The 25804-nt window shown below is 38.1% G+C and overlaps 1 protein-coding gene across 2 annotated transcripts in view; it reads right to left on the reverse strand.

Annotated features, from left to right (window-relative positions):
* The window catches only part of gna11b (guanine nucleotide binding protein (G protein), alpha 11b (Gq class)), a 37576-nt gene that overhangs the window by 9580 nt on the left and 2192 nt on the right, over window positions 1-25804 (reverse strand). Inside the window, exons 2-4 of one of the 2 annotated variants that reach the window (XM_027999843.1) lie at window positions 7255-7439; window positions 4516-4670; window positions 423-551 (exon numbers count right to left, since the gene is read on the reverse strand). In XM_027999843.1, the coding sequence (XP_027855644.1) occupies window positions 423-551; window positions 4516-4670; window positions 7255-7439 (469 nt within the window). Of the gene's footprint in view, window positions 1-422; window positions 552-3158; window positions 3288-4515; window positions 4671-7254; window positions 7440-25804 lie in introns of both variants that reach the window. The other variant, XM_027999844.1, reaches the window with a different exon arrangement.

The following is a 25804-nucleotide window of genomic DNA, read 5'->3' on the forward strand; positions in this document are numbered from 1 at the left end:
CTGCCCAAAATAACATTCCTCCACAGCAGAGAGGACGACCTCGTTTCTTATGACGGCCGGGGAGGAAAAGAGGAGGAAAAGAAAAAAATGAAAGAGAGAGAGAAAGAGGAGGCGACCCATTTAGAAAGACCGGGTGGCAAAATGTAGGACTTTGTGTTCATTCGCTCTTGTGTTTTATGTGCACTGTAGGATTCTTCTTGGTGGCAGCAGGTGACACTAAATTAGCAAGGACTTCACTTTCATGATCTCATGGAAGCATTTAGAAAAGCACGGGATTGGAGTGGGACATAGACAAAGTGTTTTTTTATTAATGGAGATGGATGAAAGATGTTTTTAAAGGGCCAACAGGAAAAAAGAAATCCAATGATTATATGGATATGATAGAAAAAATAAAACCCACTTGAGGTTGGGCCTCTTTCTACCTGAAAATGATGCTTTGCAAGTCGAAGGGGTACTCTATGATTCCTGTAGTGGGGATGCGCACTCTGAGTACATCCTGCTGAGTGGGAAGATAGTTGGGATCGGCAATACGATCCAGATCCGAAAGATAACTACGAGAAGGCCAATCAGGAAACGGGGGAGGAAAAAAACAAAAAAACAAAGAGGGAGAAAAAAAAAAAAGACAGACAGGAAAACAGTTACATAAAGCGTGACAGGCAATTATCGCAAACCGCTACAATTCCAGGAAAGCGCTGATCAGTCCTGTAGAAAAAGCTTCAAAAAAAAAAAGACCACATCACAGAAACAAAGGAGTGTTAGTCTGTGCCACTCCTCCAGCAGTACTCTTTCCAGAAACCAAGAATATGCCCAAAGTTCAGCAGCACTAGCAGCAGCTTTTTAAAGCGAATACAAAATCTGGAGTCAAGTTACTGATGGGTTATGGCTCAGACGATGAGATGGTGTCAGTGACTGCAGCAGCATTTGGGCCACATAAAGAAGGACTGGGCATGTATGGAAACAAGATCCATGCAAAAAAAGGGGACAGGAAGTGTCATTTTGATTTCAATTTATGAGGCTTTTTTTTCTTTTTTTTGCGCTTCAGTTCCACACATCATGATTTCCTGTTTAACCCTTGATATCTCTGTCCAATCCGTCTTTATCTGGGATTTTGTGGCTGCTCCCTACACGCTTCAGTGCAGCGAGGTCTGGCCTCAGGCCAACACGATTCTAAACACAAACCACTGATCTCCAATCAGATTAACTGCATCAGCTACCGTCCACATCCATAAGACAACTTGGTTTGTTCCAATCTATAACCTGGAGTCGCTTCACAGATTTTGAATTTGTGTTGCAAAGTCGTACAGAAAGAGATGCACCGAGGAAACTGCTTGTGGCCGGAAATGGATGGATTTCGTGTTTTGATTAAACCCAACTGGGGTCTGGCAAGTTGGGACACTCAAATCGGATCTTTTGAACGCATCAGGTATTTTAAGGTCTGCTAACCTCAAAAATGTGCAAATTGGAGTGAAGAAAATAAATCTGTTTAGAGGAAACACGGTAATGTTTTTCAAGAAAAAATTTTTGCATTATGATTAAAGTGATTTTTCTACAGAATCAAAATTGGTGTTTTTCGCAAAACCGCAATAAAAGTACTTTATTTAAATCACTTGTACACATGTACACAGCAACACGCTTATTTGTGGGAACTGGCTTTGTTGGACAATGCGCAGCCACTCCCAAATATGAGGGCCTTGTTGTTCAATGCCTGAATGAAACGTAGACGTCTCCTCTGATGGCTGATGATGAGCAGCAGGCTGAAATATGAATCTCTCTAAAGTGTTTACATCCGTCACTGCCACAATGGCTTACCAAGTGTACAAGCTTATACACCTTTGAATTTAATTGCATTTCTTATTAAATAGAAATACCACTAATGCGAAATTGTGTTTTGTAGACATCAGCGGAAAAGGAAAAGTTTTGCACGCAGCTGCAATGGAAACGCAGCTACTGACACTCTTCAGTGTTGAAGCCTTCACTGAGGAAGAAAAACTCTGATTTAGCTATGCAAGACCGTTTGTTCCCATTTGCCTGTAAAAAGCTGAAATCAAAACGTGTCAACTGCAAATTGACATATGGCAAGTAACTTGGAAAAAAAGTCTTGACAAAAATTCCCTTCTCAAATATTTAGCAGATATTTAAACTAACAACTTCTAGATCCGGCTTTTCTAAAATGACAAAACCATTGAAGTGAATGCTGCCCTTACAGTGGGTGCTACTGTGGGTCCCTGCTCTATCCCAAAGTGATCACACACTACCCTGTAACTAGTCAGCTGCAGTCGTACCAAGAGAGGCGTACCCTCCAAATCCAGACTGCAAATAAAACTCAAAGCTGATCTTGGCTGGATTATTGTTGTAGGCTCACTCTACAAACATTGAAATTAAACCAGACCCTAGAAAACGTAATGAAATATACTGCCAGATTGTAAAAATTTTTATGGTGATCTAGTATTCCCTCTTAATCTCGACTACAATATTATTCCTCTCTCAAAGGGTGCATTACATTTGCATGGACACTGCTAATTATGCAAATTGAGCGGTGACAACATTCACTGATTTTCAGACTTTCAGGACATTCAGAATTTCAGCAGAAAACAGGAAAGCAGAACAGAGCGCGGTGAAGTCGCTCCATTTATCCTTTTGAGTGTTTGCACCGCCTTCTGTCATGTATTTGGAAATGTTGGCAGCCTTTTGGAAATCATTCGCTTGAGGTAAGCATCCAATTTCCTAAAATATACACACACAGACTCCCGTTTCTGTAACGCTAGCCCCGCAAACCACCGATACACAATACGAGAGACAGTCCAATGTGTCGACTAATCATTTCCCCTGTTGTAGCAATAAAACGTTGGCTTTAGACTGACTCCTGGCTTATAGGAAGTGATGTCACTTCTGGCCCTAATACACATAATTGATGATATAGGAAAAATTTCAGATTTCAGAATTAACCAACATTAGCAGGTGAAAAATCCCAATGTTTTGATATTGGCCACAAAAGTCTGACCAGTGCATCTCTGCGTACTTGTAACGTTCTCGTTTTTGATTGGGAGAGCAGAGTAAACGTCCGCTCTTTCAGCTTTCTCGTCTCTACTCTGATTCACATCAGTGGTTTATGTTGTCGAGCCCCGGTGATGCTGCAGTCCTGGTGCTTTTGGGGGTACCTGAAGATGACGTTCTCCAGGTCAAAGGGGTACTCTATTATACCCGTGGTGGGAACACGGACCCTCAGCACATCCTGCTGGGTGGGAACGTATCCCTCCGCAGTCACACGGTCTATATCGCTAAGATAACTGGAGATATACATGAACAGTGTGGATAACTGTGAAATGAAGACAAATATGATGACTGACTCATATACTTTCTCACACACACACACATACAGAGAGAAAAAAAAAACATTTAAGATGCAAACACACATTGGAACCAAACTGCATATGAAATCAGATGTAATACAGCTAAACCACAACCAGGGGGCACTATAAAGTGACTCAATTCCCCCCGTGGTTGGTACCCTGGGGTCACATTTAGCACAAGTTTACGCTGCAGTACACCGAGTAGCACGGTTCAAAAATTTAAACCTTTAAATGTAGAATCATATAATTATATATACATTTATCTCTAATTATTTAGTAAAATTGAGTAAAATAACCAGAAGAATGTGGATTGGTATATTGCAGTGAACCAATGAGCTTGATTCAGAGTTTTCTGTCCAGGCTCTGTGCTTTACAAACATTTTATATTTGGGGGAAATAAAATAAAAAATAAAAAAATCATTCTTGGGTTTGGTCACTAGGCAGATTTAGTCTACTTTGGAGGTATTCTGATTCCTTTACTTTAACTCTAAAGTAAATATTGGGTTTCTGCTATTGGGTAGAAAAGGCTCAACTATTAGAGGCACAGCTGGTCTCCTTAAGCTGCTGGCTGACTTTCTTTAATTATTGTCATTTTAAATTTGGAAAAGATTTTTAGTTTTCTTCAAACCCCAAATCATGACTTTTAGGATTAACTTTGAGTTTTTAGAATACAAGATTGCAAAACTTACGTAGATTCAAATCCAATATCACACAAAGCATTTTTTCTCCCCTTAATCACAACCTTTTATGAGCCAACATGTCAGCAGTTGCACAGAAAGCAGCCGAAACACCCGTCATTCAATCTTATGAGATTCACAGCAGAAATTATGTGCCAACGTTTTCTACGAATTTTGTCCGTACACAAGTAAACAACCTTACTGCAATAATTTACAAACTGCATTATGAAGAAGTCCAAACCAACCATGCTGGCGTTGGCCTGGCTCAATGTGAGCACTTCTAGCTCTACGTGTAAAATCCTACACAGTTTTACATCTTCTGCTCCAGTTTGGACAAAATGCGTCGCTGTCAAGAAAGAAAGACACTGAAGCATCCAGAGCATCACCGGTGAACGAAATGAACACAATCACAACACTGCACTTAAAGTGGCTGAATTTTAAAGCATACGCATCAATGCACATTCACACAGAAAGATGAGCACACGTACTATTTAGTGGAATCGGAGAGCTGGTATTCTCTGCGACGGTCGTAGGCCTCCTGGATTCCCGGATCAGCCCACAGGCTTTTAATAGCTACGACATAGTGCTGATCAAACCCATTGATCTTCTCAATATCCACTTCCTTCACAAGCATGGCATTGGCCTGCAAAGACACGTGTGAAAACAAAGAGGCTAGGATTAAAAGAGGACATTAAGAAAGTCAACAGAGTAAATAAAAAAGTCTGATAGAACTATTTTAATAAATTTTAACTGACGTTTTGCTATATGAAACATTGCTCCTACACGTTTTCAATCAAAAGTCCCATATCTGTCCAGTGTCCAGACACAAATTATTCAGTTTTAATGTTGCAATGAACACTTGAGGACAAATATTCTGTTTTGCCCCCAAATGTAGGGCTACTTTACCTTTTTTTAACATCTAAACACACTTGGATCATTTAAAGTATACAAAACTTGGGACTCCTTTACACCCAATACAAGGCATGAGGGTTTCAAAACCAAAAAAGAAAAAAGAAAGAAACCTTGCTATATTTTTTTAAGAGTGGATACAATAAATTTGTAAAAAAAAAATAGATATGCATTTTGAAATACTAAAAAGGGAAATAAAGTCTCAAAATTGTAACTTTTCTTTATGCTCAGTTTTTTTATTATCCACAAAAAAGACTAAATTCAATTCCACACATTTCAAGACTGCGTAGGAACCGCTTATAAAGCCTTCCACACTGTCTGCCTGGACCAAGCAGGAAAAATCTAACCACCCACCAGGTCTATGTCCTCCAAATATCTTTCCGACAGACGGATTTTAGCATAACTTTCAGTGCCAGAAGTTGGTTCAAGGTAAGACCTAAAACATACCATCAACCCACGCAGATTACATTCAGAAAAAATGCTAGTTGATTGAGATTTAAATAAAAGGTCTGTCGCTGTGAAGACATTTTGTAAGGGTTTTAAATTAAATTATATATATATATATATATATATATATGTGTGTGTACTGTATATCAGTGACTGGTGAGGGACTGACTTAATCAAAATCCTAAGCCCCCTTGCATGTTATTGTTAAAATACGGTGTTCTGTTTATTTGTGCTACCCGTAAATCCATCCTACCTTGTGGAATTGCGCAGGCGCACATCGATGCTACGTCACATACTGCTTACTCAGCAGATTTCATATAAATACGTCCTACCTGTGGAATATTTTTTTCATGCGTTTTATTTCATCGAAGATTACGGTAAGCTTTATTTATTTCATACCTGGCTTTCATTAAGCTGCTGTATTACTTTATGTTTTTACTTTACATGACGGGCAGCTTATAAATGGCTTTAGTTTGCCGTCTGCAAAGTCGTTACTACTGTAAACAAGCCATTGTTTGGCGGCTAATCAGGACAAAATACGTTGTTTTGTGGTCTATTTTGTCCCTATATTTTAAAAATATTTTAGCTTAATTACACTCTTTTTTTATTATTAAACTTTTCTAAATAGATGTTGGTACGATATGATTAATATACACTAATATTACTATACTGCGTAATAGCCATGTAATATTAGTGTATATTAATCATATTCTATCATTTCAGGAACACAATGACCTGCGCAGTTCGGTGGACACATTGTGGCTGCGCTGCATTTGATGAAGTCTGTCATACAACGTATTAATGCGAAAAAAGAGTTGCGGTGATCTGCATTTGTCTGTGTTTAATTTAATTCCAATAAAGACGTGCTTCCCCTGTCTGATACAAAGGTGTTTGTAAGAATAAAATTGTATTTAAAATATTTTTTAACATGTAGGATATTCTAGTAAAAGGATTAGTGAACACATCTACAGCTTTTCATTTTAAACGGGTACAATATTCAGATAAAGGAAGTGATCTTCTTGTGGTTTCGTCATATATGTAAATTGTTCCAATGCTAAGCATAACTCCTAAGCTTCCACTTCAGTCCCGTCACTCAAATAATGTTATCCAATATATTTAACATTAACACAACCCGCTATAGTTTTCTGTTTGTAAACATGACGGTAGCAGTTTTGGACGCGTAGCACTACCCTAAACCTATCTATCTATCCGTGCAACGGTAGGAAAATCTGACAAGGTAGCACTGATAGAACAGCGAACAACATTGAAGCGCAAAACGACTATACTATAACATGCCATCCACAGCCGCGGTAGAATAATTCTGTTAACTCAAGGAAACTTGGAAATATAGATATCATTTTAAAAGTTTTTTTGTAAATCCCATTTTATTCTATAAATAAAACATATTAAATGAATCCTATTTATTCTATTTTATTAATATGTATAATACAAATAATAGAATAAAAATATCCTTTGTTGTCCCATAAGAGCAAAATTGTAAAAAGTAGTAGCACACATATTCAAACCAAGATAAAAACAAGCCATAAAAACAAAAATACATTTACTATAGTATTAAAGACTAAATTATTCAGATTCCTTTTATCCAGTGGAAACAAAAACAAAATAAAACAAACAAACAAAAAAATTAGGCAGTTATTTGCACTACCCTAAAGAAATAAAATATATTTTAAAAAAGCTACTCTTCTTTCCTCAATATACAAAATGAAAATAGACTTTTTGCATCCATTTTTCCAGCAGCAGTATGCCTTCTTTAAGATGGCAGACAACACATTTTCCTTAAATGTGAAAGTAATTAAAGAAATAAAAAAACATTGAGATTTTCCCATTGTTTCCTTCTGGCCAGCATTTACCCGGTTCTGTTCATATTTGTACGGGATCTTGAGGTTCTCGGTGGCGCGGATCATGGCCTGCATGGAGGTGAAGATGTTTTGGTAAACAAGCCGGATGAAGCCCCGCTTGTCTTCATCTGAGTAGCCGGCTCCATGGATGATCCTCATCTGCTTGATGAAGGTGCTCTTGCCACTTTCTCCCGTACCTGAACACAACGAGGAACAAAACAAAAACAAAAAGCAAAGTTACAAGAGAAGCACAAATGGGTCAGAAATGAAAGCAGAGACCGGAAGTGAATTAGTTTCTCTAGAAATGCAACCAAATGTTTCAGAATTCCAGTTAACTGATATAAGTAAAGAGTTAATTGTTAAAATATTGTGTAATGGGCACTAAATATTCAATTAGAAAACAAGAGAAGTTGAGATCATCTATATTATATCGACTCTCCACATAATCTGCACTCACCAATTAAAAAAAAGGACGGTTCTGTTTGATTTGGATCAAATTTCAAACATCTATGATTTGATGGGTCAGAAATTGTAGGTCTTATTTCAGCATTTCTTCCATCACCCTGGCTAAGTAGTTCAGTTTCTCATGAAGTGTGAAGAGTCCAGAGGGAAATATAATGTCTTCATCCTCTAGACATGCCAGATCCTCACACAGACCCATTCAATCAATTAGAAAATTGTTGAAAAGTTTTTTTCAGTTACTCAATTCTCAAAGTCAAACACATCATTTTGATTAATTACACATAGGCTGATGTTTGCAGGCTTTTTGTTTCTCATCATTAAATCGATTGTCCACGTACGTCTGATAAAAACACAACATTAGAATACCACTGTAGACCAATTAAAGGAAACATTTTAACACAGAAGTGTATGTTTAATGCCTGATTATTGTCAAGAGTTCATTTTAACTTGACAAGCTAGGTTAATCGGAATGGATATACAAAATCCCTTATATATCCATCATTGTTACGAACCAAATGATTAGTGAAGTTAAATCAAACCCAGTCCTTAATGTTGTTTAAGTTGATCAATTTCAAGGTAAGTCTGGCTGAATTCCATCCATCATCTAAACCCATTTATGAGAACCTGTTGGTTATCTCCAGCAGCCATTGGATGAGAGGCAGAGTAAACCCAGGACGATCACCAGTCCATCGCAGGGCAACACAGGACAAACATCCACACAGCTAACAAGGCATCTTGTACCCATGACATTTTCCACACTCCTTGCAAGATTTGAAAAGTTAATTGAACCCTATAAGTCCTAAATGAAACAGAGATGATCCAGCCAAATTTGCAGCACCGTAATTCCACCACACTTTGCGCTATCTGAAAAATTCCAACAGTTTCGGAAAGGAGAGACGTTGCACTTTTCAGTCAATATCAGGTTATTACAGTAATTTCACTCCCGCTGTAGAAGGGAGTGAAATTAATCTGAGGGGTGCCCTTTTAATAGACGGTAAATTACAAAAATAACTTGCTAAATATTGAAAGTTCCAGTTGTTATGGGTAAATGGGCAAATATATATTTACTCACAGAACATTTAAAGAACTGCCTACAATTAAAATAAGCAAAAGATTTCCAGGGGGACATTTTAGATTTAGGACATAAAAGGTTCAATGAGATGCATCTCTCAGTAAGAGCTGCATCAAGCATTTATTTTACATTTTAAAAAAAAGAAAGAAGAAAAGAAAAAAAAACATTACATTACTTCTTAAAAATGCTGACTTTTTTGCATGTTAATTTGGGTATTTATCGCTGGTGATAAATTTTGTCTTTGAGGTCGGACAGCCTCCTTCCCATCACCCTAATGTTTTGCCCACACCACAAATTCAAAATGTTCAAAATGTTAGTTTTCACTTCCAGTCAGGAAAGAAACACATTTTGGTAAAATTTAAAAATGACTTTTAACCTATGAGATATTCAGAAATATGAGTAATTTTTTTTATCTCAGCTATACAACTGTCATTTTCTCACTGGTACATAAAACATATTTATTTATTTCAGCACTGTGGGTATGATGTTATTGGAATATCAAACGTTTTGTAGAGGTGCTGCTATTGCTGCAATCTATTGCATGAAGGAAGGCGTGGGCCAGCTACCAGTGGCAAGGTCCAACAGAGTTTTAATAAGTTACAGTTTCAAAACCACTAAAATATTCCATCAGATGATATCTACAGTTCAAAATCCTTTCAAAGAGATACCAGAAGCAGTGCCAGAGATCTCCTGCTGTTAGCATAAAATAGCGCAGAGCTTCCGGTCCTGGTCGCCGAAAAAAGGAAATTCATTTTTATTTGCTTGTGAGAGAGGAAAAATTCAACTGTAAATACTTCAGGGTGTAAAAATAGCAAATGAAAGAGAATATGGTGGTGGCAGAATCATGTTGTGGGTTATTATTGGTCATTTTATTTTCAATGAGCAATTAGCAGCATGTGTTTTAGTTAGCCAACAGCTTAATCTATATTTTATCTTTGTATCAAACAATAACAGTCAATATATATGTGATATTATTACAGCAGCGATAAAACTAATTGTTGCTATTCTGTTCACTTGTACCAAAAAGATACTCAGTGAACGGCACAAATAGGCAGCAACAAATAAACTCTTCTTTAAAATGTCCAACCTAGTCGGATTTTTTAGGAAATTCCTTCTGTTAAATGCCAAGTTGATTAATCCGGTTACGATGACAAATATGTCAAAGCACCCTTGTCTGATGTCAGGAAGTAGTCCTACAGTTTGGTAAGTGACCAAATTAAAAAATACTTCTAGGAAGAAGACATGAGTGGAAACTGAGAGCTAACTGGATTATGATAATTACGACAGCTAGCCTCATTTCCTGGATCCAACACTGAGCTACCTCTGCCTAAAAAGGTGACAGCAGAGGTTGCATTTCTTGAACAATCTCTCCTAAAATCGACATTTTTATCCGCCATATCTGGTTGTAAAACTAACGAGTGGCGTTTTTTGTTTTTTTTCTTTTAGAAAAATGGGTTTAAGCTGTTCGAGATTTAACAGCCCCCATACTCTACGTTTTGACTGGAAACGCCACCCTGGGACCATTTAAATAATACAAATAATGAAGAGAGAAAAATAAAAGTCAAGCTGATGGCATTTCAGTCCTTACTGAGATCAGAAAGGTTCCAGCACATCCATAATAACTGCAAAACCGAGAGAAGACAAGGATGGGGAAAAAAAAAAAACACCATACACACACACTCATCTCACCACCACCTACATTCAAGGTTTTTGAAGAGCAGCCATATTTTGGTTACTATAGCAACCCCTCCTCTGTCTTCCTCGCTTTTTCGTTCCTGCTTTTATTTTTGCTTCTTTTTATAAACCCCTCCCATCCGCCCCTACTCTCTCCTCTCTTTCGTTGCAGACAGCAAATATAACCGAGAGCACCTCAGGCTCGCTCTGTGCTCTTCATCTTCTGGTGCACCACAGAGAACAAGAAGAAGAAGAAGAAGAAGAATGAGTTACAATCCAATTAGATGTTAAGAGAAGGGGAGGGGCGGCGCTGAGATCAGCAGTATCCATGTTCGCGCAAGAATACGTACTTTCTATCCCCTAAAACTCAAAGTTGGGCCTCCTCCTCTCTCTCTGTAGCAGCAAGTGACTCCTCCTCCTCCAACAATCAATGCACTGCAGTAAAGGCTAACCACTGATGTTTATTAGTACTGCAAACCAAACATGAAGAAAAAAATAATAATAAAAAAGTCAAATACAGAGTGTGGCATTCGCTGCATCCTGCTTCTGCAGAGGAGCAACAAGATCACTCCTCAACTTACTGTCTGATTTATTTCTCGTGACCCTGTCACAAGATCTCCCTCCGCAGCGTTCTCGTAAACGTCGTGTCCCCCTTTGACCAGAGAGCACACTGCGCGCCTCTGTCTTCCCGGTTTCCTCCCCACGCCGCGCCAGCCGCAACCACTTCCATGCCCCTACCAACTCGCTACCCTTACAAATCCACACCACCAACCCCCAAATCCGCCCCAACCTCCTGCTCCATTTCATCTCAACCCCTCCTCACCTCCCCGAGGCAAGAAATATGCCTCTCCATTCTCATCCCTCTCTGTCAAGAATTTTGGATACTCATAACTAGAATCAATCCATTCTTTTTTGGTGATGACCCAGAAAAAGGAGGTCACCTTTTAATAGCTCAAACACTACTTTGGCTTGATAACGCCTTCTGTTCCGAGCAGCCAGGAGTGTGAGGGAAGAGAGGGAAAAAAAAAAAGGAGAGGGAGAGAGAGCTGAGATTATGTCCCAATGCAACAGTGCAAGGTACATAGCACAGCCCACACACCAACACCAGTCTTTTGTGAAGCTACAACGTTTCCTGAATCACATAGACGTGGACGAAAGCAAAGGTTTCTATTATCATTCGCTCCAAGTACCCAAATGTCAAGGAGTTGGTCAAAGAAGAATTGCATTACAGTAATCCATGATGGAGCAGGTTCTGAACACCTGGACCCTCTACCATGAGGCTGGCTTTCATAAGTCTTTACATAACTACCGATGTCAGTTTTGAATAATACCTGGTAGAACTCGCACAGGTGGTATTAAATACAGCGGTTTTAGATGAGTTGATGTCTGGAGAAATTTTTTTTTACCTCCCACACACACACCTCAGATACAACGGGCGTGATGTTTTTAATCCCAGGGCAGATCCTGGTACCAAGGTATACAGAGGGGTTTACTCAATAAATGTTTTCATTGTACCATTCCTAAGCTTTAAAGTCAATCTAATGAGAGGTTTTTCTGGCTGAATCAACCACAGACAAGTTGTTGAATGCTTTGCGTGGCCATCGATTGAAAAATTGCATAAACTTTATATGGCAACCTTGGTGGTTAATGCAACTACACATTTAAAGAAAAAAGAAAAACAAGGGTGCAATTTTTACTGATAGGCCTTTCAAAAAAGATAGAATGGTATTCTTATGTTTTAGATTTACTTTTTATGTTCCATTTAAATATTGTGTGGGGGGAAGAAAAGTTTTTGTAACTTTAATTAAAAAAAAGAATTTCTAAGCCAGAAAAAAATTCAAAAATTTGTGATTTCATTGGTTACTGCTTCTTCAGTTTCCACACTACACCTATCATTGTTCTCAACGGCAGCAATAACAGCCAAATTGCTTTCTTTTTTTTTTTTTTTTGAAAATGAAGAGGAAAAATGTCAATGTCGATACCAAATCAGACTAAATTTTTCCTGTTCAAGGTCGGAAAGGATTGCCAAATCATTTCTCAGCAGCACAGGTCCATCTCTGGTACTCAGAACCAATCGCCTTCCAGGACAACGTTCACAATAAATGTAATTATTGAACAGATGAACATCTGGAATCTGTGTCTAAGGATGAATCGAACTTTGACAAATCTTTTCTTCATATATTTCTTTTCTTTTTGGCTGATTTTGTTTGATTTTTCAATTATGTCACTAAAAGCAAAGTGTTTAAGGTCAGAGTTTCAACATTTTAAATTTTATACTTTTCCACGGCCAGATTTCTAGACTTTTTTTTTCTTGTTTTTAGTATAGATTATTAACCCTTAAATTCTTTAGTAATAAATGACTTTTATGTTTAGGTTCCACAAAATATGAACCAAAACAATACTGAAATTGGTTTCTTATTTTCATATTTTAATATGCATCAATATACAGTGGAAATGGTCCTAGTACTAGTACAGAAGCTAACATTCACGCTCTTCTTCATCTCATCTTCAGAGGATTTAGCCAATCAGCACCAAGGCAGAAGGTAGAGATTCTGGATTGGCTGCCTAACCACCACCAGTGGTCCAAAGTTGCACTGTAGTCAATCTGTAATCTTTTAGGTATTTTATTTATTTTTCATTTTCTTTTCTGTTAAATAGGCTCTAGTGGCCTTTATTTGACAGTTGTCAGACAAGAAGTGAAAGGTTGTCGGGCCAGAACAGGAACTGGAAACGGCTGCTTCTATGATGGCCTCCGTATATGGGTTGCGTGCTCTACCCTACTCCACCTTCAGAAGACGCTCTACAAGCCCAAAAAACAAAAAAAAAAGAGAAAAGAAAAATGGACTTTTCTGTAAATTTGAAGTTATGTCCCAAAGAAAAATATAGGCAGCGGTTAACTGCGACTGATTTTAACCATTTCGTTTTAATGTAAAGTGACTACTACTCCAATAAGTTAGTAGTTTTAAGAATGTGACTATAACTAAACACTTCTCTCCTATGGCACAGCAACTGGATAGTCCCACATAAAACAGATTTCACTGATGAGAAATCTCGTGGCGAGTTAATATCACGCAATCTCATTACACCCCTACAACTCTTTCCCGCTGCTTACCTGGCGCCTGCCTGCAATACCTGCCAACTCTCTCTATGCACCAAAGATTATCATAGGAAACCCGCATGCAAATACACACACAAATATAATACGCTACATTCAGCAGTGGTGGCTTATCTCAGGTTATGAACTGTCCACTCAGCAGGATACATGACAATTCAATCTCAGCGAGGGGAACGGACTTGCATTGACACGGCAGAGGTGAAAGTGCCAACAAACCTTGAAACTGGGCTTGAGCACGTGTTGGCATTTCTGTCAGCACCCTGGAAAATCACCGTGCGAGTCAGAGGAAGAAGAGGGCTAACCAAAATGCGGCGTGAGTCCCAATCTTTAAGCCATTGAGGAAAGTGGCCTCTTTATGGCACATAGAGAGAAGAGTCTGAGCCAAGACAGCCTGAAGCCCCACAAGACACCACCTGCCTGACTAAATGTACCACACACAGACTCTGAGGTCAACCTCAAGGCATGGATGTTACCTCTGCTGCGATGGCCCACTTCTCCTCAGTCATGACCTGGGCCATCCAGACTACACCAAAACCAACAAACCTGCACACGTAGCGACGCAGAAAAAGAACCGTTGCCGCTTGCCGTCAGAGTCTGTTGTGTTTATCGCTGTCTGGATGTGCTGGTTTGTGCGGACGGCTCTGCAGCTGCTGAAAGATCTGCGCGCGTGCATGTCTGTCTGTGTGTGTGTGGGGGTGTCGGAACTGTAAATCGAAGATACATGCTGGAGCTTGTGCCACACACAAACACAAGCATCAGAAAGTAACACACTTGGATTGAATCACCTCAGGATTGTCTTGTCTGCCGAGCCACCGAGTGTCGTTCTAGTTAAGTGGGAGTGGGTGAGCAAAAGCGGGATTCAGAGGGCGCAGCAGCGGTGTGTTTTACCTGCATACGTCATTAGGGGCAGCTATGCCATAAACTGCTCAAGTTATTAAAGGCAAAAACAAAGTTAGCGTTCAAAATAGGGGTGGGCATTTATCGTATCGTTTATCGGGATAAATTTCTTGTCATGATCAGATTTTTTATTTTAAATTCCCATTAATAAATTTGAGAAATCATCCAAAACTGTCCTTTTTGTTGGGATTGTTAGTTTTACTATTCTCTTCACTGCTTGTTCAACAAAAGTAACAACAGAAATCAATAAAATTTAAAATATTAAATGCAGTTGGTGCGACTGGTGTCGCATAAAGAAGTGCACTATAAATGGGTTTTTCAAAAGCAAAATTTGGCTTTGTGGGGTGTGATACAGATACCTAAAATAGTAGTAATAAATAGTTCTTATCGTCACTTTTATCGATATCACAATAGCACCAGAATGTACCGCGATTACTCTGTATGCCCCCAGAGCAAAAACAGAAAACAGATGAATCTGCATGTCACCTGATTGGAGCATACATGGACGAACATGTCTGCTTGTGCAAACCTGACTTTAATATTTCTAAGTTGATGCATGGAGCCTCCGTTTCCAAAGTGATGGGAAGCGCTTAAACTTTGCAAGAAGCCACTGAACAACAGAGAGAGAGATGTGAAATTCAACTCCAGCTTTAGCATGCTGAATTTGATCCTCTAAAACCCATAGATGGTTTAAAACCACAAAGCGAAAAAAAAAAAAAAAAAAAAACCAACAGGAAAACAAACCCATGCACATTCATGCATTCAAATATGTCGTCTAGGAAAAGTATTCACACCCATTAACTTTTTCAAATTTAGTCGCATTACAACCACCAATTATTAGCTGATCTAACTAGTTAACTAGAACGCTAGCAAACGATCAACATCATAAAGAACATCACGTCAGGGGGAAAGTTGTGGAGAAGATAAAAAAAAAAAAGGTTAGGTTATAAAACAATATCCTGAGTTTTGCCAAAAGCCACTGCTGAGATGGCAAAATCTCAACTTTTACATTTGAACTCCACAGACCCAGACTTTAGGAATTTTGGCAATAGGAAAGCTATTGCTGAAAGAAAGCAATAGTCCCATATGAAGTTTGCCACAAGTCATGTAGAAAGTTGGTGTTAAACATTTCCTCCACAGTGGCAGATGGTAATGGCAGCATCATGCTGTGGTAACATAACACAGGAAAGCTGGTCAGAGTTAATTGGAAGATGGATGCATCGAAAAGAAGACAAAATGCAAAAAAAATTAACATTTACATAAAATATAAACTGATATTTTTCTCATTTGACTCTAAACTTCGGGAGGTTTATTTATTTTCTATCGCCAATTAGAACAGGTTGAGCTAACAATTCAAAAAACACAATATGTGGGAAAACATTTAGTGTTCTCTGCAGAAGCTGCAACTAAATTCAACAAACTTAGATTTAGATTTCTGGACTTCCAGTGGAGCAATATTCTACTACGCACATTCAGTGTTGTAAAAGCCATGATGCTTTTTTTACGCCTTTTCATTAAAGTCATGATTTTTTAAAATTAGGAATAACAAAAAATGGCTGCTGCTGCTGCACTTGGTTGAAGATTAAAGTGCCAAGAAGTTTAGTTTTGATTAAAAAAAATGTTTAAAAAATGAGACAGACGTCCTTCTAAATATAAAAAAAATATGTAAAAGGTAGCATCAATTTTAAAAAATATCCTATTTTTTTCCCCAGATTATAAAAAAAGCCCAGAATGTTGCAATAAATGTATAGCCTGTTCATAACCAATGGAAAAATCTTTGGCTTTAAACCAGTTAAACCAGTTTTCCAATAGACCAGCTTTATGCATTTTTAAAAGGCATCCTGTCTTATCTTTAGCCAACTCTACAGATTCTGTCAGATCCAAGTTGGGACTCCGGATAGCCGAGTCCAAAACATAAATATCACTTCCAGTCAAAAATTAAACACCAAAATCACTTCTTAATAGAAAAATGACACAATCAGTTGGAGAGCTTACTTTGAAAACACTTTCAGGATCTTTACAGACACATTTATTCACCCACTTATGCCAATTATCTCTCCATAGCATAGAACTAGTTCTGACCATGTAAAGAGCTCTGCAATACCAACCATGTGCAGGGCTCCAGATCCACTGGCATTAACAGCTCTGTACACACACACACACACACACCCGCCTGCCCACCCACGCACACACACACAGTGAGCAGAAGAGTTAGAACATCCCCCCTTGGCCATATATGATCAAAATAAGACCGCTTGGCAAGAGTAGTGAGTTCAGAAAGAAAAAAAAAGTCAGCCTACAATCTGATCCTCTTCCTGGTTCAACCAGACTGTTCATCTAAAACACATTTTAACCAAGGCAACAAGGAGGATCACATGCAACAATAAAACCAGAGCATTAAAATATGTAATCTGAGTCAATGTTTGAGCAATGCGGTGTGCTTTTAAACCTTTGATCACAAAACATCCCTTTCTAGCAGCATCCACGTTTAAATGTAATACATTGCAGGTTAAAAAAAACACACAGATGAGAAGCTAACACCGGCTCGCTAACTGAGCTTTACCTCAAAAGGTTTTTGCCCAAGCATCTCACCTTCCCGACAGCTCCAGCAGTCCATCTACCCAAGGCAGCAAAGGCCGCAGCTTCTGGCTCGCTGTGTTTTGACCAAGTAGAGGCAAATTACTGCTCTGTGGAGCAGGATTTTGTCAGTATGGCCTCATATGGCACTCCATAACAGGCAGCCAGACTGCGGGCACTGCTTCACTCAAGACAGAGACGATATCTCAATATACGCAGCTGCAATGATATTGTCAGCTTAAAAAAATACATAAGGAATCCGTCAGCTCTGGAAAAGTATTTGAACCTTTAGAGACGAAGGTCTGTCAAAGGAATTTCACTCTTGTGCCCTGAGGTAAAGGTTAGCAATGCGCAGCTTAAAGTTTTGAGTACTTACTGGTTATGTAAAATAAGAACAATAGAAAGACTGAAATGGATCAAGCTTTTTGTTTGTGTTGATTGTGCAAACTTCATTCCTCACATTTTGTAGACGTCCAACTTCACATGCACTGAAAAATCTGCTGGTCGATTTTTGACTTAATGTCCGATTTTCAGTTCGACTGACCCAGACTAATGGTTAGCCGGTTGGAAACTCAAATCAGATCTTTTTCTGATCTACGCAACTTTAGGCATTTGAAAACTAGGTCAGTGTTCACAACTTGTGACACTAACCTCGCTAATAAGTAAACCAAGCTAAAAGAATTTTAGAAGAGTCATTTTGTCACTGAGATTGGGACTTAATACACCTTTAAGTTACAAAGAAGAGAAAAAAAACAACTTTTGACTTGACTTAGACTCCAGTTCATATATTGAATGTTTATCCTCAATTAGTCACTACATTGCTTCGCTTGTTGTGTTGTTTTTTTTAGTGTACCATCATGTTTAATGCTAAAACTGGATAGATTTGACTTATAATTTTTATAATAACATGAAGCAGCTATTTTGATTGCTGAATTGTAGAAATCATTCTTAAATGTTCAAGTGTTAAATTGCATGCAAAGAAGAGGTACAGGTCTGCATTGCAGCGCTGTACGTAAATTACAAGGATTTCTGAAATTAGAGGTAAATTGTCTCTGATTTGCAAAGAACAACTAGTACTTTATCTGCTTTAAAACGGTAAAACACTGTTTTAAAAAGTTTTACAAAACCCGCCGATATTAGAAGCTGATTTGTGCATTTCTAATTGGGTCAAAATCTGAACTATTTCTGCAAGTCAGAACTGTATTTAATATACATACACAACAGATGGTTTAAAAAGGTTTGATATTTAGGAAGCCTTTGTTTTAGTTTCAAAAATACAAATTATTTCCAATGTTTCCCTATATAAAAAATTAAATGTAGTCTCATCCAGTGACGTGCGGTGAGGTTCATAGCTGGTGAGGCACTGACGTCATCAGAATCAGATTTGCAAATAGATGCATAGACTGACCGCAGTTTACAGGTTATGTTTCACTTCTGCATCCTTACACATACAAACTGTAGCTCACAAAACACACATTTCCTTAAAAAACAAAACAAAATAAATGTTATTACTGTCTTACCTTTACTTATAAAGGTTATTATCTCCTGCTTCGATTGAAAGTCCACTTGAGAAAACTTTTTTAGTGTTGTAATGTAGTCATCCATGTCGAAAGTCGGGATAAGCGAGAGGAAAAAAATCACTATCTCTATTATAATCTATCGCTGCACTTGACTTGCTTCCCGAATCGTTTAGCCTAGCTCGCTGTCACTTACTCGGCAGTTGAGGAGTGAACAAGACGAACGTCTGGGATCTTGAGCGCCCCCTGCCATGAGGCAAGAGAACTGCCTGCCTCACCTCGAACCTGTTCTCTGCCGTTTATAATCGCTCATTACACGAAACACGTTACACAAACACAGTTGGTGACAAAAAGCACTGTACATTATATACATAAGCTAAATTATTGGAAATAAGTTCACATATTAAATTTGTTTAAACCATTTTATTGACGCCGTACAGCAACATGCTCTCTCCGCTTAGCAGCCAGCGCAGAGCCAGGGGTTGCGCAATCCAAGGTGAGGCAGAGCTCGCTGCTGCCTCACCGGCATCGCTTCCAAGCATTTGAATGGGAAAATAAGAAAATTCAGCGATTTTGAACAAATAAAAATCGAAATTGGTGAAGCTACGTGAAAAATAAATATTTTTTAGTACAAACCACCGGATGAATATAACAATTTAAATTACTTTATGATTATATATTTTCTTTCTTTCCATGATGGCAGGTGAGGCACTGCCTCACCTGCCTCCCCTGACCGCACGTCACTGGATCTGAAGCTAGTAATCACTAATCCTTTTTATTAAACCTTTTTTTTACATTTTAATAAGTTAATAAAACTCCATTAACAGTTTCAGCCTCCAAAGTGAGGTCCAAAATAGACTCTCCTCCATTTTGATGTACTAATAAGTCAACAAGGCGTATCGTATCCAGAACTGATGTACTATTCATTTACGGACACCATTTTTGTAATAGTACATGAATTATCAGCAAATAGGTACTTATTAACAATTTTAGCTTTACCCAGTCATTAATAAATGAAATTATTGCGCAAGTGCTACTGCAGTCAGCTGTAACACATTATGTACAAACTGTGCATACTTAACTAGATTAAGCTGTCGGGAACATTCTTGCAAGATCAGCTGAAATGAACAACAAACTGTATCTCCTGTACGTGTGCTGAATTTGCTGAGTAGTGTAAACACAGAAAACCTCAAGATTTACCCAAGAAGGCGATTGTTATCAATGTTCAACTCCAGTACAGTCGAACACACCTGATGACGGCTCTGTGGTTCGGTACGGCAAGTCTAAAGTGGAAAGGGTCACTGGTCTCATTTCCCTTGGGCAAGACGCTGTAACCCAATCGATACGGCGGTCAGGGCAACATCTTGAAGGGTGGGCGCCGACAACGGAGCAGATTCGCAGCTCTGAAGAACTATAAACATCGTCTCAGTGTGGCACATGTGGTTAAACACTCGGAAACAGACATTGTCCTGTCCTCTCCGTGAAGAAGGCGACTCACTGAGGGTTGAATAATGCCAGAGGGGGAATAATAGGAGTCAGTGACATCTTAAAGTCTGAGCAGCAGATGTGTTTAACCAAGCCTATTAGAGCCCGGACTAATCCTGCCTTACACGTCCTTATCCAGGCATTCACCAACAAGACTTAAGTCACACTGAACGATCCACTTATGCCGTGACTAATTGCAGCTCTTGCTTGCTCTCTGCCTTTCACCCTGACACTTTGATAAACGTCTTCTATTGCCTGTCATCAAAACCAGGGTTCATTCGGAGACACAGGCAGAGACCAAAGCACAACACCAGAGAAAGAAAGTAATATTGAGAGTTTAGATGTGGCCGTAGGCAGGGGATGAATAACAGTATCGAGGCATCAACCCCTCGGTGTGACTGTGGCATTGATGAGTGGGTCATTTCAGGTAAGAAAGCGTGAATGTCGTCGTTCACGCAAAGCGTCGTGGGTTATAGAAATAAGTTGCATATGGAGGTTTTAAAAAGTTCTCCATTAAATCCTCACAGTTCAACATGAAAAAGAAAATTACGCTGCAATAGAACGTGCTGCTGCGACCAGAACCTTCTCTGGTTGAACTCACAGAAGGTTGTTAGGTCTGTCTCTACCGTATGAGACAAATTTGACTGTTTGTGTTTTCAGCAACTGGATTATTTCCAATCGTGACAAGAATGCCATCCACTAAAAAGGTAATTCTGTTTTTAAGCAAAAGTTGCTTAACTAAAGGGAGAATAATTTGTTAGGCATATTGGCAAAAACACAGATTTCATTAACTTGAAATCTGCTACTAGACTTCAATGTTATTTCCAACCCAAGACACAAAGTCAAACATGATTTTAGCAATATTTTTTAGGAAAACTAACACTCTGCTTTTAGAAATAAAGGTTTCACGAATGTCTTTACACCTTTATTAATGAAGTACTTAAAAACACACAGTTGGCTGAAGTACTGTAGACCAGTAACCACAAAGAAAGAGTTAAAATAAAATAATAAAATCACCAAACCTGATCTGTAGCGGTGTAACAATGAACAATTGATATCTCACATACTTTTGGGAAAACTAGGAAACCTCCCACCCTGAATTTCATGGGAATAAATGTGTCACAAACTGTTCGAAGAAATCTGGACTCAGAGTGGAGTCATCCAAGTCCAGGTTTGACTGGTCCATATATTGTAGGATTTATGTCATCTTTTGTGCATGTTTACCCAATAAATAAAGTCTATAAAGATTTCAGAAATCTCAAAATGTGTTGTAAAGAATCTGTTAAGTGTAAAATTATCCCGTTCTTGTTTGACCAGTCTAAGAATTTTAAGATTTCAACCTAGAAATGATCAAATACCGCTGCAATGGATAAAAAAAATAATAAAATAAGATAACCGTTTGGTGCTGATAGAACGGAATTCAGTGTTATTAACAACTAACGGTTAGTCGGTCAAGATATTTACTTGGTGCTTTGAAAAGGACATTACAAATATGTATATAAATATCAATGGTATACTCCCATATATTTTCTTCTACCAAGTACTCAAAAATGCTGCCAGATTAAAAAAAAGGTTTCTTGAGTTTTTATGTAACCAAATGTTGTCCAAGTCCAACTCTACTACCCAACAGCAAGGCAACAACTCAAGAACTACTTCCTTTTTCATACCAAAATAAGAGTTTTAAAGAAAGTGTGTTGAGCTAAAAGCCTTCACATCCAGTGCCTATAAAAGCTATTTGCATTAATTTCACCATAAGGACGATATTTATCACTTTGACAGCAAATACGTTTTAATTCTGTAAATCTCTTGACACATCATCATGATGGACACTTATTAACAGCCATTTTACTCAAAAATAACTTGGAGATTAAATTATAATAGGAATAATTATGGCTTTTCAGTCTTTAAGATGAGTAATTAGTTTGTGTAAGATCTTTGTATATCTAACGTGACAATGAGAAACCCTGGCATTTTTCCTCCAACTTCCCATATCATGAGAATCTCACACCAACCCATGCACAGTAGTTCCAACCCGTAGATGTGTTGAAATCAGTCCCTCACAGACAGTCTGGCAAAAATCCAAAATGATTGCAGCACACAAGCTTTCAAAAGCACAGCAGAAAAGCAAACACCTCTTTCCAGATCCTCTCACCTCAGCAGTGAGGTAGAGGAGAGCGCCACAGTGGTCGAAATGTACGACATTAAACAGAATGTGCCCCATCAATGGTATGGCTCTAGTGTGGCCTACTTTACTGAGCTGAGGTATTCAGCGGGGAAATAAAGGAGACACACATGTCGGATAACCAGGACTGCTTTTGGTGGGTGAGAAATGGGAGCAAACGTTTTGAAACTAAGGGTGCAACCTAGATAATTCTAATTGTCCTAAAAATGGCCACCTGCGTCCCCCACCTCCCCGTTCCCGCCTCCCCAGCAAGTTTCCCACATTCGACGATCCAAAAAGGTGCTTGACGAGTGGCTGAGTGGCTGAAGGAAAGGAAAAAGGGAAACGGGTGCATTTGTGATAAATCGCAGCCAAATGTTTCTGTGTCCACAGAACTATGAATCAATGCAGTGGAGCCCAACTTATTCAACAGCAGCTCCCACCTGCCCACACACCAGCTATAAAAATAGCTAACCTACTCAGCTAGACTCCAGGACGAGGGGGCAAATCCATCAGAATCCTTGTCCTCCAGAAGGGTAAACTCTGTGCAACACCATGCTTACCGAACAATAACAAGAAATGCAGCGGTGACCAACTGGACACCCAGGAAGGTCTAAGTGAGGGAGCCAAAGCCCTTTTCTAGTCATACAAATGTTACGCAACATGTTAAAGGCAACTCAAAGCTGCTGCGTTTTTTTTTTTTTTCTTTTTCTACCCTCCAGGCTCCATTAGGTTTCTAAGTGTATGTGAATCCATCTTGAGCTCTCACATTAGAGACGTAAAGGCCGGAAGCTGCACAAATAATAAAAAAATTAATGAATGCAACATGGAACGGAAGTCCATTCAGAACAACACTCATGGATAAACAATGGACATCCACTGATAAGGCTTTTATTGGCTGATACCAATTTAAAGTTTTGTCTAATGCTCCCCCCCATCCTCTAGGTCTATAAAACACATAAAATAAATTGCAAGAGTATTCCCTCTGATGCAACAAAGGATATGTAACCAACTTTCTTTATATCTAAATTTTACAATCATTCTCAGAAATTTGTATTTGGGTAAACAAAAAAAAAATGTGCAAGATTTGCTGACACAAATCTGTTTCATTGTTAAACTGAAAAAGCACATTTAGGTGCAGGATAAGGAAAAAAAAATTCAGTTTCAAGCTTGATGCATTAAAAAAAATGTTTGAGTTTTTTTTTCTAGCCTTTGAACTGCCAATAAATTGGTGTAAAAATAATTAACTAAATAATTAACTGCTAGTATTTCCGTATGTACAGAAATCCTGAACATCTTCAATCACAACAGGTGGCTCTAAATACATTACACATTTAAAGTAAAACAGTTACTTTACCTTTTCTAGTCTACTACAATGCACTTATTGAGCTGGACTGGTTATCATTATTTATTTCTTTTACACAGATGCATCTTACAATTACTAGTGATTATTCTATTGTTTATTTCTACACTAAACTTGATTTTGCAAGGATTTTCTTGTAGTAGCAGCACAGTATAGAATAAAAATGATTACAATGACAGGTGAAAGTTGTCCTAATAATTATGAGATGGGAAATTACAACAGGTAGGAGCAGAACAGCTCCAAACTAAAAAGTTGTGCAATGTGGCTGAAGTGTTCTCGATTGTTCACCTGAACCAAGTTCTTCCTGTTGTCTACTGGAGGCAAAACAGAGAGAAATAATTGTTTTATAGAAATACTCAACTAAATGTTCTTTAAACTGTGTAATCTTTTATTCAGTAGAAGTTGAAACTGATTAATTTGATAGTACAAGATCATTCTACAATAGTAGTACTATAAATAACGTGCAAGGAAGTGTATTTTTGACTGCCGATTTAAACACAAACAGAAAATAGTGAATTCTGCAGCTATTCCTCTGGAGTAATTACATAATTACCCTGTCAATCATCAATTTCCTCATTACCTGCATGTGGATTATCATCATTGGTTTACACCAATCTCATTTAATTAGGTAACAGTATAATTAGCATGCACCCTCAATGGCAAACTCAAACTAAATCACAAACCACATCAAACTTTACCGAACAACAGAAGTCGTCAAAGAAAGTTTGAAATGTACTTGTGTTGGTTAGAAACCGAGACGTCTAGTGGAAAATGGCGCCTTTTGGTGCTTCAAAAAGTTGTAATTAAGTTGATCAAAGCTGTAAGGTGACCAAAAGCCTTACAAGCAAAATTCAGATTAAAGTAATTTATGTTAAACATTCAGAGATTAGTGAAATGAAGGAGATAGCTGCCAGTTTAACCATCTACATAGTACAAAATGAGACGAGCTAACACAGAAGAGTAGTGCAGGACGGAACAACATGCAGCACAATTCACAAATATCTGCCAAATATTGTTTGTGCAAAAAAATCTCAGTAGTGCAAAAAGATGGAGTCCTGCACTGAACTATTTTATGCAAAAACAAGCAACAACCGTTGGTTGTATTCGTGATTACTGTTTGCAAATTCTGCAGAGTTAATATTATCTTTTTATAACATATTTGTAGAAAATGTATCAATAAAAAGTGAAGCGGTTGCACAAAATGTCTGGCTGCTTTACTGCAACAAAAATGTGTCAACATGTTATTATTATTAGTAGTAGTGCTAATATTTTCCCATCATTTCACTCAATCTTTTATTCTCATAATTACACTCAGACTGGCTTGTTTTCACATTAAATCTGTCAAGTATAATTATTGCGATTTAAATAATCGTTTAAAAACGGGTCTCTTGTAGAAATCACCTGTAGAAATAAAGCTGAAATCAAATAATTAGATACTTCAAAATCATTTCCATTTTTTTTTTTGCTAATGTGTTAAATGTCCAACTATTGTGGCAGATTTTCACACATCATCTCATTAAAATCTCACAGATCCAAAGTGCTGGCATAAAAAAAAAAAAAGGAATAACCTTTTTGTTTTCGTTACAACCAAGTCCCATTTCTCTACATATCGCTTCATAGCATTTACTTTTGCAGCAACAGCTAGAGAACTTTCTTCGTGCAGTAGCTGTTTTTTTTTTTACTGATGGAAAACAAACAGCCCAACAACCGCTGTACATAAATGAGCAAATTGCTCAACAGCTCAATCTCCATCAGCAACACATGCCTCCTAATGCACCCGGCACTTTGCTTCTAGAGTTGCTACAAATGGTAACAAAATAATTTCACAAGTTTCTTTTAATAAATGGCAAGACGTGTCACAGGCTAATTACAGTTTGCAGCATGGACACACAGCGCACTGAGATTGCTTCGGTATGAGCTCGGTAGACACTAGAAACTCCCTGAATATGCCATTTGAAGTTCAGAGCACGCTAAATATTCTTTAGACTCTTACGCCTAAGGAAGTTGCATCGCAGTTCATTCACTGTACAGGGACAGTCACAAAAGACGAAGAAGACGTTTGCAGACATGCATTATTTACATGCCGGTCAAGAAAAAAATTAGATGCAATGTGCAAGTTGTTAAAAACAACAAAACAAACAAAAAAAAAAAACCATGGTTATTAAATAAACTAAGAAGAACCTAAAATAAAATTTTAATTCTGAATATGTCAAATTCAGATCCAACAGGTCAGACCTCA

Source organism: Xiphophorus couchianus, chromosome 19 (genome assembly GCF_001444195.1).
Source record: "Xiphophorus couchianus chromosome 19, X_couchianus-1.0, whole genome shotgun sequence".
Lineage (NCBI taxonomy): Eukaryota > Metazoa > Chordata > Actinopteri > Cyprinodontiformes > Poeciliidae > Xiphophorus > Xiphophorus couchianus.